The sequence below is a fragment of the Poeciliopsis prolifica genome, unplaced genomic scaffold (assembly GCF_027474105.1).
Source record: "Poeciliopsis prolifica strain line A6 unplaced genomic scaffold, Auburn_PproV2 SCAFFOLD051, whole genome shotgun sequence".
Taxonomy (NCBI): domain Eukaryota; kingdom Metazoa; phylum Chordata; class Actinopteri; order Cyprinodontiformes; family Poeciliidae; genus Poeciliopsis; species Poeciliopsis prolifica.
In genome coordinates, this window is record NW_026562426.1 from 156,725 (window position 1) to 172,655 (window position 15,931).

At 37.7% G+C, this 15,931-nt stretch overlaps 1 protein-coding gene across 1 annotated transcript; it reads left to right on the top strand.

Moving 5' to 3' along the window:
* The first annotated feature begins 957 nt into the window (after positions 1–957).
* On the top strand, positions 958–14,587 carry LOC129378308 (solute carrier family 12 member 3-like). Its single transcript, XM_055058616.1, is given in 30 exon segments — positions 958–1,023; positions 1,611–1,796; positions 2,476–2,632; positions 3,405–3,533; positions 3,669–3,744; positions 4,205–4,300; positions 5,462–5,601; positions 5,723–5,833; positions 5,949–6,060; positions 6,147–6,277; positions 6,354–6,438; positions 6,691–6,848; positions 6,978–7,085; positions 8,545–8,668; positions 8,771–8,872; positions 9,400–9,555; positions 9,666–9,765; positions 10,559–10,670; positions 10,827–10,961; positions 11,255–11,361; positions 11,484–11,566; positions 11,667–11,735; positions 12,773–12,877; positions 13,433–13,544; positions 13,677–13,763; positions 14,002–14,137; positions 14,222–14,246; positions 14,249–14,288; positions 14,389–14,417; positions 14,420–14,587. Coding segments are annotated over 29 exon segments (3,099 nt in total). The 5' UTR covers positions 958–1,023; positions 1,611–1,629; the 3' UTR covers positions 14,527–14,587.
* The last annotated feature ends 1,344 nt before the right edge of the window (positions 14,588–15,931 follow it).

The window sequence follows — 15,931 nt, forward strand, 5'->3', positions numbered from 1 at the left end:
TGCAATACGCAATTCTCAGTTTCCTGCAACACCTCAACCTGCAGGTTGAGGTGTTGCTAACTAATCTTATATATTAGTTAGTTTTTTATAGAAATTGATCAGTAGGTGTTTGGCATCATTCTGATGGCTTTTGGCTAACGTTCCTGAAATCAATTCTTCCTTGGACTAAAATGGACTAGAGAGGCATACGGGGCCCTGATACTATGATCAGTGACAACGCAGAGGAGGATCTTCCTGTTTTTTTATTGACGTAGAAAACACTGCAAGCCCATGTATTGTCAACAGATCTGGAAAAAAAAAAAAAAAAAAGAAAAAAAGTTGAGTTTCGGTTTAAGCTCATATACGAACTCATTTTAAAGAGTTTTGACAAGTTTGAATTTCAAACTAATTTTAAAAATTAAAAGAAAAGACCATCTCCATCTGAAATGGAAAAAAAAAAGATCTAAATTTGGGATTTTGTTGTGTAGCTTTGTTTTTTGTGACATTTCTACATTGTAACACAGATAAACAAATCTTGGGAAAAAAGTCGATTGATTTTACGTTGGGTAACAACATAGGCAAGTTGTATTAATCTTTCAAAGCCACCATGGCAAGTTAGCACCCACTTGCTCTCCCTGTAACTTTACTGCTACCATGCTCACGCTCTCATAGTTTTGTGTCTAATACTCACATTTCCAAACATTATTTTCCAGAAACTGGATGTGGAAAATTGGAAACCATTTGTGCCTCAACAAAAGGCATTATAGACTCACATTTGCATATGTGTGACTGTGGGCACGCATTCCTTTCCCTGTGCATGTGTCTGGGTGTGTGTATTTTGAACACCCACGCATCCTCATAGAATGAGTGTGACTGTGTGTGCGCGTGTGTCTGAGGGGGAGGAAAGTGCATGTAGTAAATGGGAGGGCTGTAACCTGACTTATCAAGGTATAAATTACAAGAGTTTTGCGGTGCATTGATAAAAGGTGTATGTTTGACCTGGGGACAGATCAAGCAGCTCTTTCATCAGCTACAGAACTACTTGTGAGTATAAGATTTTTTCTTTCTTTCAACTTTTTATTTCATATTAGACTGAATAACTCTTTTTCAGAGTCTAAAATTGGAACACGGACTAATATTTGTTCTTTGCTTCTCATTTGGGAGAAACTTCAGATATAATAATGGCTTAAACAGGATTTTTGCATGTGAAATTATATTTGCCAGAATTTACCATATTATTACCAAGTGAAACATCACATTGTAAGAGGAGTTCACACTAAAATAAAATATCATAACGCACAAACTCCACCTATTTTATGCGTATGGTCAATGTACAGTAATCAGTGATGGTATACTATGTGCTATACAGACTTCATAGATGATGTCCAAAAAAAATCAAAACGAGGAAAAATGTCAGTATCTGTTCAATATTGTTTATTTTGTGGTCTTACAAAAATTCTATTTATGTTCTTAGAAAATCAGCAAAATTTTCAGTGTTCCTTCAAGGTTTTTTATTCTCATTTCTCTCGTTAATTTAGATTTTGATCCTAAAGTCTAGCATTCTGATTTAAAAAAAGTAAAGTAAATTCTTTAATTTAGTGTATTCTAGTCAAATGATTATCACTCCACAGGAAGCACCAGGACGCACTAATGGGGCAGTTTGCATCCAAACGTAACCTGGCCCAGAGTGTGCACTTTTCCTCCAATGAGGAAGGACCTCCCAGGTATTCTTCACACCACTTTAACGGCGGCACCGTAAATGGAGGCAATGGGATCCGGATCCCTCCCACCATCATCGTCTCTGATGAGGAGTCCAGGTCGGTGCCGTCATTAAAAGTCCTTTTTTTACATTTTGGACAGGCATTTTTTTTTCTCTCAACAGAAAGTTCACTTTTGCTTTCATATCGGGTTAGGAATAGATGACGAATTGCCTCCCTCCAATGCTGCTGTGTTTTACTTCCAACAAAGCCATCGGGAAATAAAGAAGAAAAGATATAGAGCTTCTTTCCTCAGCTTGAAGAAATGCTAATCAGCTGTATCAACCAAAAACAGTTTACCTTAAAACAATATTGACACACATTAAAAAAAAAAAAAAAGTAGACATCAGCCTGATCCTCTGGTCTAAACCAGCTTCATGGTGAGTTTGGGTCACCACCGGGCTTTGATAGTGTGTTTTTATAACCATACAGAAGAAAGCAATTGAGAATGCCCAATACAAGGTTGTCTCAATCTGTTATTTATAGTTCAGAGGAGCAGGTAGTTCACAATGTTGTAAAAAATAAAAAGTTGTGGACGTTTAACAGACTGTAACAAGTGCGGAGCTTTGCACCACTAATGCATATTTGACCTTGCCCTGCCCCTTTCCCATCAGTCACGCGTCTTAGAAGATTTACTCTTCACTCACCCTGCGCTTGCAACAAGCAGCAAAAGTGGAGCTGGAAGATTTCAAACAAAAGCTACAGTTTGATAGACATGATTCTGTATCTTGTCATGCAGTACATCAGAGCGTCGCGGCTCCAGGGCAGAGCTGCGCAGGTCCTCCGTCTACAGCACCATGGACCTGGTGCCCCAGCTGGAGAATTATGCCAATTCTTTGCCACGTCAGATGACAAAAAGCAGGCCGTCTCTTGAAACCCTGCGCAAAACATTTGAGGTATGTTTGTCTTTTAGTTCATGCCATTTGGCTAATTGTTATTAATGCGTTTTCTGCTAGGTGGATTCGATTTCTTTACTACATCAATGGCAGGATATGTGAAAACATATAATGTTAATGTAACCAATAAAATTTAGCCCATTTAAATTGAATCTGATAAATATTACTATTCAGACTGCAGCAGTATTATGTGAAATTTGCTTATTTTTTTTTAGCTTTACATTATGTTATAATTAAAATCATACTTGTAATTTTGACTTGAGTTTTTCATGCATGTTTAAGAAATCCTTGATTCTCACATGGCAACAATTCAGATGTCCAAAATGTCATCTGAACCAAAGCTGAAGTTTCCTAGCTTCCACCTCACATAGAGATGTGACTCCCCCACTCAGCTCCTTCATACTAGCCAGAGGCAATTAGCTATCATTTGATGGAACTAGCCTCAGCTAAGCTCTTTCTAGGAGCTACAACTCAGTGCAACGCTGGTAAAAATGCTGTTAAAGGTTTAATAGAGGAGCAATGTTGTGATGACTTCCTGAAGGCAGACTGTTGGAAAAATAACTTTCTTAAAGAGACAAAGGGCAAATTTTAAGGTGTTAAATTTATTTTTTGATACACGTAGCAATTTTATAACAACTGAGGTAACATTTTGTGCTCTACAATAATTTGATGTGCCTCAAAAACGCCTAACATTGCCCCTTTAAACAAATTATTAAACAGTTTAAGACCATCAGATGGTTCAGTGTCACTGGTTGTTTCCGTTGCACTAAAGGTTGTGGAGATGGATGGAGCGTCCGCCTCTGACTCAGGCAGCCTGCCGGCACCAGATATGGAAAACGAAGAGTCTGAAGGTCCTCAGGGCAAAGCTCCAGTCAGATTTGGCTGGATAGTCGGCGTCATGGTGAGATTTTGTTTCTTTCATACTGAATTTAATGCAGGTAACAAAATGTCCAACATGCAACATTTATAAAAAAATAAATCACATTCAGCACACTGACTTGGTCACTGTACAAACGTCACTGGTCTTTCGTAACAGGTCCGCTGCATGCTGAATATCTGGGGTGTTATCTTGTTCCTGCGTCTCTCTTGGATCACGTCTCAGGCAGGCATTCGTGAGTCAAACCTTCCGGGTTTTTGGAACTCAGTTTATTTGATAATAAACTAGCACACTGAATTTTATCTTGAGAAAATATTGATTTTTATTGTTATATATATAAATATATATATATTTTTCCACTGATGTTACTGGAACTCTCCGTGTTATCACACGTAAATTAATCTGGAAGTTTGTACAAAATCTTTGATTGTTCTATTTGAAAATGTGACAGTTCAAACAAAAGGAGGGCAGAAAACCCAAACACAATGTGGTAAAATGGTGTTGCACATTTTTTTTTAAACTGTGAATGAATTATATTTGCAATGATTTGGATACTTGATTTGAAGAAGAAAAGAGAAAAATAAAACTAACAGATTTGCTAAGTTAGTTTGTGAACATGTTCAAAGAAGAAAATGAAATACAGGAATTAGTTATAATTATGACTAATACATATATATATATTCGTCTGATGACAGTGTTGACTTGTGTAATTATCCTGATGTCCGTGGTGGTGACGTCTGTGACTGCACTGTCCATCTCTGCTATTGCCACCAATGGGAGGGTGGTATCAGGTGAGTCCATGAGCAAAGTAATGAAATGTAAAAATTTCTTTGCATTATTATAAATTAAAAATGATGGGAAACATGTAGCTTGGGTCATCAGTACAAACAAATTGTACATCACTTTACTGTAAAGTAAGTAGTGTAAGACAAAAATGCTTGAGAATTGCCTTGCAACTATCCTTACTCTGTTTTATTCTGATAACCTACTTTTACTGTTAATGAAAGAAAGAGACAAATTTTCTTGTGTAAGTTTATATAAATTGGCTGCGGCTGATCTGAAATTTGAGCAAATTCTAAAAATAAATTTCCCAATGTAAACACTAATTTAAAAAAAACAAAAAACACTTTTTATGTAAAGAAATTTTTCCACTGGGTTGAAGCGTATGTTTCAACAATTTATTGTGTTAATCAAACCAATTCACGTGATTTTAACTGTATTTCTTATTTAATAGAAGCATTGATGGAATATCAACAAAGTTTATTTCACATTCGTTGCTGGATTTAGAAATTAGTGCAGGAAGTGCATGTGATTTGTTACAATTATACTGTAGATATTATAATTATTCTCTTCAAAGTCATAGAGTAATACAGACTATCAGAACCAAAGTAAAAATACCTTTTAAAGCAGACATCCAGCAAAGTAAACTACCAGCAGTTTCATTAGTCGTACAAGGTGCCCTTTTTTTGTTTTTTTTTTGTTTTTTAACACGTGAGCCCCCGCCCCCAAAACATCTTTTTACGCCACTTGTGCTTAGACACAGCCAGAGCTGACAGAATAGTCTGAATCAAACATGTCCATGTGTTAATATGACATCGTCAAGTGATGTTCAAAAGAAAAATCCATGGCTGGACATTCTGATAAAATATGGGTTCCTTTACATTTTTCTGAAAGACAGATTTTTGGTACCAGGAAAAAAAAAAATAAATCTAACTTTCTTTCCAGTTCATAGTTCTACACTATTTTGTGTTTCAATCACACAAAATCACAATAAAGACACATTAACAACTGATACGACAAAAAGTAAAAACAAAAAAACCTAAGTTGATGCGATCGGAATAATTTTGAGTGCCAATGCAAAGCTTATTGCTGTAATCTGTGTTTTATTATTTGTGTTTTCTTTTCATTAAAAAAAGTCCTTTTTGTGTGTGTGTGTGTGAAACACTTTGCAGGCGGCGCATATTTCATGATCTCCCGTACGCTGGGTCCTGAAATCGGAGGACCAATTGGAATGGTGTTCTCCTTTGCAAACGCGCTGGCCTGTGCGCTCAACACTGTTGGTTTTGCAGAGGTGGTTCGTGATTTGATGCACGTAGGTGGATCCGATTCATCTTATGTCAATACTTTTTTTATTCAGAGAGAAATAAAAATCATACAAGTTTAAAACCCAGTACGTTGCATAGCTCTTTTGAGAATTATGTCACTAATTTTAGGACTTTGGTGCCGTCATGGTGGATTCAGTCAATGACGTCCGCATTGTGGGGGTAGTCACAGTCACAATTCTTCTTATGATTTCTCTGGCTGGAATGGAGTGGGAGTCCAAGGTGAGTCTATCAGTGGGACATTTTGTGCTACAAAGCAACACTGTTTTGTTTAGTTTATGAAATGTTCTTTGACTTAATCGTGGTTTTTAAATAACTTGTTTTGTGTTGCTTTCAGACCCAGATTTTGTTCTTCTTAGTGCTTTTGGTGTCCTTCGCAAACTACTTTATTGGCACCGTAATCCCTCCAACTGTTGATAAGCAAGCTGTCGGCATTTTCGGATACCGGGGTAAAGAATATTCTCTTTTGCACCAAACACTACAGTCGACAACGTAAATGGAAACGCAATGCCTGACTCGATGTCACTCTCTACAGGCGATATTTTTATCGAGAACCTCACACCAAACTGGCGAGGTTCTGAAGGCAGTTTTTTCCAGATGTTTGCCATTTTCTTTCCTGCTGCCATTGGTATTCTGTCTGGGGCCAACATCTCTGGAGATCTAAAGGTTTGAAACTCAACAAGGCTGAAAGAAAGGCATTGAGCAGCAGGGAACAAGGTAATGATCAGCTTTCTGTTCGCAGGACCCTGCAATAGCTATCCCAAAAGGAACATTGATGGCTATTTTTTGGACAACAATCAGCTACCTGGGGATAACAGTAACTGTCGGTGGGTTACTTTTATCACATTCCTACCATCACCTTGTCTAATTATTGATTGGCTCAGTAAATCTTTGGGTTTGATGCAGTTAGTGTTTGCCAATGATAACTGTCATTAAAATCGTTGAACAAAATGAAAATGCAAGAAGAAATTTTCCAGGTTAGCGTCCATACAGTAAAAAAAACTGTAGTTATCAAAAAAATGTGGTAAATACCGTGAAGCTCAGCTCACACTTGGAGTATTTATTTATTTTTTTTCCAGGCTCATGTGTAGTGCGGGATGCCTCTGGGAATAAAAGTCACATCGTGACAGGAAACAACACGGATGGTTGCGTGGGACTGGCGTGTAACTTGGGTTGGAACTTCACAGCCTGCAGCCAGTCGCAGACTTGTCGATTTGGACTCGCCAACAGCGTCAAGGTATCAATCACACTTGTTGTCGGAGTTTGATAGTCTTGACTGTTTCACTTGACTGTTTTGTCCGTTTACACTCTTTAAGGGTCGCTTTACAAAATGATCACTGTTTAATTTCCTCAAATATTCCAACAGGTTCTAGGGCAAGTCTCCGGTTTCTACTACCTCATCACTGCGGGTGTCTTTGCTGCCAGTTTATCTTCTGCTCTGGGTTTTCTTGTCTCTGCACCCAAAATCTTTCAGGTGAGACAGCATCCTGTAATAAAAGTATTGAGTTTTATGACACAAAATTATGAGGGGTCATTTAGAACAAAAAAAAATATGCTCTGTCTCTCACCTACCCACACACACAAAATAGTAAACTTGTGCATATGCACTATTAAAAAAATCAAACGCAAAAATTTTTTCTAACGTATATATAAAAGACTAAGATTGCACGTATAAACGAATAAAATATTGCACGCGCATGCATTATTTTTTCTCACACACACACACAAGACACAAGACTGTTCCCTACCGCTCCCTCCTCTGGATGTTGGCGGTTCAATTGGGGCTTGAAAGCTGCTTACTTCAGCTTTACCCATTTTAATGGTGTACATGTGCAATTTTAGTATTTTGTGTGCGTTAGAGAGAAACTGTATGCGTGTGATATTTTCAGGAGTGGAAATAAGCACCCGCCACTGGCCAAATGCAGGTAAAATTATGAAGTGGTGTAAATTGGAGCACTGCACCTGCCACTACGGCGGGTTGACAATTTAACAGGATAAAAACAAGAAGGTGCATTCAGTTTCAGCTTCTGTCCAGGGAAGGATTGGGTGACTGAACTGCAGACTGGTACATATAGTGTATGTGGGACAGACCAAGGATGTCATAATTTAACAAAAAATATGTATCAAATCTAATTTTTGTGAATATGGACTCGCCAACAGCGTCAAGGTATCAATCTATCAAGGTATCAAACTCGACTGCGGCAGCCCATTGATTGTTTTCATTGACGGACATTGGGCTGATCCAATGAAATCCCTCAGTCCTCCGTGGCCCCGCCCCTCTCCACTGAGGTTATAAATAGAGTCATTTCAGCTCGGAGTCCGAGAAAAGTGAGCGGATACAAAACAGGGCAGGTCAGAAAAACTACAAATGAAGCTAAAATGTGTGCAAGTGCATTTTGAAAAATGTGTCAAAAAACCAATGTTAATTACCACACGAAGGTATCACTACCATATTTTTATATGAAATATTCAACATGGGAAATGATTACATGAATGTTTGGGTTGTGTTGTTGAATTTGCTGTTAGTAATTACTACAAGTGAACTCATTGCACTACACCTTTGTTAAGGTGTTCATGCTTTATGTTAATTAGTTTGTATATGTACATATGTTTGGTAAACTTATTGTCAGTAAATTGGTTTTCATAGCATTAAGGAAAAAAAAACCCATGTGTTTAATGTAATTTGCTTGTACAAGTGGGATTTGTAATTGAAAGAAAAGAAAAGAAAAAAAAAACAGTGGCTGGTGGAGAAAATTTGTTAATTTCCACACCTGGATATTTAAATAGTGTATTTGAGCAATTTTAATTTTGTGTGTGTGTATGAGACTTTAGTAGCGTGAGAGACAAAATATAGGTTTTGTCCTAAATGGCCCCTTATACTAAATTGTGTGTAATGATTGGAAAAAAAATAAATTATTCTCTTTGCTTTCCAGTGTCTGTGCAAGGACCAAATATACCCGTACATCATTTTTTTCGCGAAAGGTTATGGGAAAAACAACGAGCCACTTCGAGCTTACGTACTCTGCTACGTCATTGCTATAGCCTTCATCCTTATTGGTGTGTGAGATGTGATATCTTTACAAATGATTACTCATATTTTACAAAGGTTAATGGTGTAACTTTACATTTTGTCTTTTTGACCCCCATGTGGCAATACAGCGGAGCTTAACATCATTGCTGCTCTCATCTCTAATTTCTTCCTTTGCTCCTACTGCTTGATTAACTTCAGTTGTTTTCATGCGTCTATCACCAATTCCCCTGGTAAGTCGCTTACCTTTTTTTTTTTAAAAAAAGTTAATTAATCGTTTTTCAGTTAATATAATCTAAAATTCGTGATTAAGTAATTGCTGTTGCTAGTATCTGAAATTAGTCCTACCCTGATGTAGTGTAAATAACAGATACCCAAAATGCAGTTTATTTTAAGAGCAAATTATATGCAATTTAGGTTATTTTGGACAACAAAATAACTCATAAAATAAGTCAATAAACTTGACTTATGTTAACAAAATAAGTCAAGTAAAAGTCAGCATAGTAAAAATACTCCTAAAAGTACATTTTTCAAAAGATGTTGCTCAAGTAAAAGTAATTAGTTACTACCCAAATCTGCAGGTAACTACCTAAAGTTCTGCCTCTTTACACTCCATAAGTGAACTGGGTTCATAGCAGCCCAACAGCCCTTCTCAGAGAGAAATATCAAAAAGTACATCTGGCCATTTCAGACAAACTTTTAGCCCCACATTTAAAGCAGGTAACACGGGAAAACACGTCATATTTGTCGACTCGTTCAGGCTGGAGGCCGTCCTTCCAGTACTACAGCAAATGGACGGCACTGTTTGGATCAGTCATATCTGTGGTGCTGATGTTCCTGTTCACCTGGTGGGCCGCTCTGGTCACATTCTGCATCATCATCTTCCTCTTTGGATACGTCAACTACAACAAACCGAGTGGTGCAGCTCATTCAACCTGAGCTCAGTTCAGCTGAGTTTAATTGGAAGCAAGCAGAAAACGTTTTTTTGCATTTGCTCTTGCTAAGCCATCATTTCCCTTTCCACAGAGGTAAACTGGGGTTCGTCGGTGCAGGCAGGCACATACAACATGGCTTTATCTTACTCCGTCTCTCTGACCGGAGTGGAGGATCATGTGAAGAATTTCAGGTGAGTCGTCCTAAAGAATATCGTAGACTTTCAATATATTTTCATTAACCCAATAATGATCCTTCCTTTGTTTATAGATTTTTAAAATTTTCTTACTCATCCAATTCTTGGACGTTTTTGCTCATTTTAATTTTACGCGGTCCTTCAAAAGGTCCTGTGAGGACATCTATTTGCCCATTTATCCATAACAAGTGGACTTTTCAATATCTAGCAAGTTATTTTTGCTATTTACTGTCAATTAAAAGACCGTCCTTCAAATTAATTTCACTCGATGCTATAAGGGAGGTAAGGTAGAGCAAAGTATGGCGAAATTACGGTACTGTACACTTGACTGGTTCATTGACGACACGTTCTGTCTGGAAGGGAAGGGCAATGAACCAGTTTTAAATTAGATCTTTTTGCATTGCCTGGCACATGTCAAAACTCAATCCTAATTTTGTCTACTCATATAGCATAAAAGCTAATCAGGAAATCTGTTTGTATGTTTTCTTTTTTGGGGACAGGGGAAACCTTAATGCAGAGTTTAATAAATGGGTACAACATGTCTGCTTTATAAAAGAAATCCCATTTTATCTGATATTAACATAAAAGCTAAAGGAGTGGCTATAAAACAGACAAAAACATTCTATTTGATGATGGTCAAATGGGCCAATAGAGTCCACACTTTATTAAAACTTCTCATAGCTCTTTGGACTTGAAACATAAACAAATTAGATCGATTTTAAACTTTTGCTCGGCATTCTGTCCAAAGCATTACCAATTCCAAATTTTGCTTTCTCCTGTCTTCTTTCAGGCCCCAATGTCTCGTCCTGACTGGCCCTCCAAACCAGCGGCCTGCACTGGTGGACTTCGTTGGCTCTTTCACGAAGCACGTCAGCCTCATGATCTGTGGTGATATAATACTGGTAGGAGCTTTTGGTCAAATGTACCAAGAATCCCTTTAAAAAATGAGCATAAAACTACATTTTATCAACACTGCTATTTCTGGTTGCCATTCAGTCCCATTTAACTTCACTGAATCTTTCTATAAATGAAATACACTATTTTTTTGCCCTTTCTAGGAGCAGGACAGGAAGACACGGCCTCAGGACACCACAAACTACCTGGTTAAGTGGATGAACAAGAGAAAGGTGCGGTCGTTCTACACTCCTCTCACTGCTGACAACTTAAGGGCTGGAGCTAAGCAGATGCTACAGGTAACAAAAATTATTTATTTTAATCATTTCCCAATGTGTTTACTAGGAAATCCAAAAATACCAAAGTAAACACTGCAGTAACTGCTAATTCAAACATAAAAGGACTCTGGAAGGCTGGAAAACCTATAAATCTCGGTTCATTTTAGAGTGTGTGTTGCAAAGTTCCAGAAATAAACTATTTAAAAAGGTTAAAAATGACAAACATTGAAATAAATATTCCATCAAATAAAGTGCTTTAACTATATTTAATCAAAATTTTATCATATTAACTGTTCACCTTCAATCTTTTCAAGGCGTCCGGTCTTGGTAAACTGAAACCCAACACTCTGGTTCTGGGCTTCAAGACGAACTGGAGGGACAGCGCTCCGGAAAGCATCGAGGATTACATCAGCACCATTTAGTAAGATTGAGGGTTTTTTTTCAACTGGCTCAAAATATGTAATTTCTGAACTATCAGCAGCTGCAATATAAATGCTAAAAATAGACTGTGGTATTTGATTTAGTGTTTGTTTTTTGTTATAGTGACGCATTTGACTCCAACTACGGTTTGTGCATCTTGAGAATGATGGATGGACTGGATATCTCTGATGATTTAGAATTTGAAGGTTTTTCTTCTTTTTTACTCAATATTTTATTTTTGGACTTTACCACATAAAGTGTTAATCAAACTAACATGGATCTGACCAGGGGGTTTGAACCCCACAGTCAACCAGGGCTTTGAGGCCGATGAAAATGTGGACAATCCGGACCAGCAAACCAACGAAGAGGAAACGGGTAAGGTGACACGTTAGCAAAAATATAAAATTCTGTTATAAACTTTTCTACTAGAATAAACATGGCAAAAATGAAACAAATTTCAAAAGTAACGCAAGAAACAACTGTGAAGATACTGAGAATGCCATGTGATTAGTCATCGTTTTCGGAGAACATCTTCCACCTCTCTTGTTTACAGTAAAGAAATCATAGCTGCTGCAGGCATAGCATGTTTTTCTTTTCCACTTTCACTTAAACCAAAGGTTACTCCACTCAAAAGTTACTGACTGATGCAGCAACAGAAATGAGTAACCGTCCTTTTGTATAAACACATACTGCAGAGAGGTACCGTAAATATTGACTCTCATATACTCTGTTTCAATATTTCTTGACTCAAAATGTCTTCATGATTCCTAACTTCACAAAGTTGCAACTCGTGTTGCGTGTTTGCATTATTGGCAAAGGTCAATGTTTTTCAGGTGTTTGCAGTAAACAAATAACACAACAACTGTAAAATTTGTTCACATAAACATGGATTACAAGGATTTTTATCTGACTTAAACACTAAGTTAAGTGAATTTAGGTTTTTGTTTTGTGATGTTTCTCGGGATTCACGACATATCAGTACAAACATCGTTATCGGTTGATATCGGTCCTTTTTTAACGTTTTGGTATCACCCTGCTCAGTAAAATGGACTGATTTTAACAATCAACATTTATTTCCGTTTTGTTGCTGCTTGTTTCTGGATGGGAAGTGGAAAACACTGGCCATTTGGTGTTTGTATGGTCATCTGATTCTGATGCAGCGTGGGGTTTTGCCATTTTCAGTTGCTGCGTTTCCACTGCAAATGTGCTCAAAACATTGTTGATATTCTGCCATTTAAAAAGCCCACAATAAAAAAAAAGCTATTTTACAATTTGGGTGTTTCCATAAATTAAGAAATCCAATAAAAATCGTACCGGAATAAGTTTACTCACATGATAAGCCATTGATGAAAAACATGTTGGTACATGTGGGATTGTTTTTCTTTCCTCTAAAGTTTCTCCTCGTCTTGCAGCTGATGACATGTCTGACGAAGGCAGCAGCGATCAGATGAAGACCGTGTTTCAAAACAACCAGGGAAAGAAAACCATCGATGTCTACTGGATAGCAGACGATGGAGGTGAGTAATACGAGCGAATGTTGGATTTGAAAGGGATTTAGTCCTAGATATTTATCGATAAAAGAAGAACATGAACGGCTGTAAACTTTTCCAGGCGTGATCAGAATAAAGTCAAAAACATTTAACCGAAAAGATCTAGAAAGTCAGATTTACATTTGCTAAAAAAACACACATTGAAGATCTTTGGGAAAATATTCTATGCAATGAACTGAAAAATTTAACTTTTTAGAAGGTGTGTCACATCACAACACATCATTTCAGAAAAAGAAAAGCATATCCACTAAAAAGCATCGTGGTGCTGGGAGAGTGCTCTTCAAACCTTCTTTGGACAAAGACATAGTAGTTTAAAAAAATGTACATGCATTTCATTTCTGTAATTAAAAATTATTATTTTTTTTAAATAACCAATATACTTAAATTTTTTAGTAATAATTTGTTACTGTGCTAATCCCTTTATCTCAAAATGTGTGACGGAAATACAATTTAAGATAAATGTCTTCCCGACACTTATGTTCAGATCAGTGGTACAAACATTTATAATCACTTTGTTTTAAGGTCTGACTCTACTGGTGCCCTACCTGATCACCAGGAGGAAACGCTGGCGCCGATGCAAGGTCCGGGTTTTCATTGTGGGCGACGAACAAAACATGGAGGAGAGTCGCGACCAGTAGGTTCTCCAAGATTTAGACTCAGAAGAGAAAAATGTTTTGCTATTCATCTCTTTGTTGAAATCAAGATGTTTGAGAACTTCTATACACAGTGTAATGCAGTGAATATGATCTTATCATATATATTTTAGGATGATGGCTCTGCTGAAGAGGTTTCGTTTGGACGTTAGTGATGTTATAGTCATGACAGATATTGAGAAACACCCTCATCCAAAAAGGTAAGATAAATTTCATAATATATCTTTTTTGTTAATGAAGCACAAAAGTGTAATGTACTTTTAATAAATAATCTACAGAATTGGTATTTTAACTATAAGTCCATTTGTCTCAGATTCCATCATCATGGTGTTTCCAATAAGACTCACTCACTTTCACAGGTTTCCATCTGTGTGTGTTGATATTTAGGCAGCGTAGTTGTTCTTCACAGGAAAATTGACTTCTGCTTTCTCGTTTCAGCTTGAGCAGATTTGTGGACAGTGTCGCCCCCTTCAGGCTGCACGATGAGCAGCAGGAAGGCATCTCTGTACAGGAGCTGAGACAAAGCACTCCGTGGAAGATGTCTGACAAACAATTTGAAGCCTTTAAGCTGAAGGTGGGTGTTTTTAGCAAATATTTGAGGCAAAAATATGTCATAGTACAATAAAAAAATATCTAATGTTTTGTTTACCTTTTACAGTCTGAGAGAAAGGTGAGGCTGAATGAATCATTCGGAAGAATTCCCACCACACCGCTCTTGTTCTAGTGTGCAGATTATAAACACCTGAAAATGTTTGGATGAAGAAACATTTACAGCTTTCTGATGGAATATTTATCAACATATTTATTTGTGTATCTTCCCCGCAGGAGCCTTCCAGTTCCTCAAAGCGATTGCCCAGCGCTTTGTACATGGCCTGGCTGGACACTCTGTCGCGTGGCCTTCACTGTCCCGCCGTGTTGATACGAGGAAACCAACAGAACGTCCTCACGTTCTACTGCCAGTAAAACTAGCGGTGCACCCATCCACTTTTTCCACTTCCGATATTGATATCTGAGGTTTAGCATTGCCTGATAAATCCTCTCTCAGAGCATTAATGTTCCACATGGCATCACTTAGGTTTTGTTGCCGCGCAAGCAGGAGATAAGCTGCACATGCAGAGAGAGAGACTGTGATCGGCGATCACCAATCATACACTGTTTCACGGAAATCAGCGGATTATGATCGGTGGCCGACCGATCGGCACACCGCTCCTAAAAAGATATTGCCCTGGGCATTGGCCCATATCATTTATGTCAGAAATCAGCACTGTCTGCACCATTAAAAATAGTAATTGAGGCAATGCCCTCATGGTAAACAACACTCAACTATGAACACTGACCAAAGAGCAACAAGCAAGAAGTAACCAAGTACAAGGCGCTCATCATGACTGTTCTCTCACTCTCTCCCACTGCATGAAGCCAGGCAGCAAAAAGCTATACTTTTGGACACAGTGTTGTCCTGAATGTGCTCCACATTCATCAACACTTCCGCACAATAATTCAGCGCAGTGAGTAACTTTTTTTTTCCATCACAAATGCTTAAGTGTCTCTGTACACCTACCTTTGCTTACATCACGTCAACAGAGCTTACCTTTCTTTGAACTTCTTTTCTAATTGACAAAAAAATACTTCTCACACGTCTGCGAAAGCAAAGTGCTGCTGAATTAGCTGTCACCATCAGATTTCTTCTGATTTATGAAGCACAATTCTATTACTGATGATTAGACAGACATCTTCTGCCGCTCAAAGAAAACCACCGCGTATGAAAGGTGGGGAAGGGTTTGGGGGCGTAACAGAAACACGTAATTGGTAAGTCACGTTATTGCTTAGGTTTTAATCAGTGCGTTTTAAATCCAGTGAAAACAAACATGTTCACAAATAAACTGGGCAGTATGCTGTAAGTTAAGTGATATTTGTACAGTTGCGGTCTTCACTGGTCTTGAAATAAAATCCAGAGACCGAGACAAGAACGAGACCAAATGCGGTTTGAGTACAAAACCATCAAAAAATGGCCTCGATATCAAGACCGGTCTGAAGTACTACAGTACTGATGTATAGATATGTAGTAACTTGATGTAGTGAATTTATTTTTCTTCTTGTGGATCTGAATTTAGATTTCAGTTCAACCATATTTAAGTCTCTTGGTTCTTAAAAAGGAAGAGATGAGAATCAAACTCAAAAATACGCAAGTTTCAGAGGATCCTGTCAGCCACACATTCTAGACTTAAAATGTAAAAAAAAAAAAACATCCTAAGAAGCTTGAAAAGGAGTATCAAAGAATAGAAATGGTTGAGTCATGAATGAAATTAATCAATGCCTACTCCATGCAAGATTTTGCTGACAATTTTTGTCCCGATTTTAAGGAAGCTGT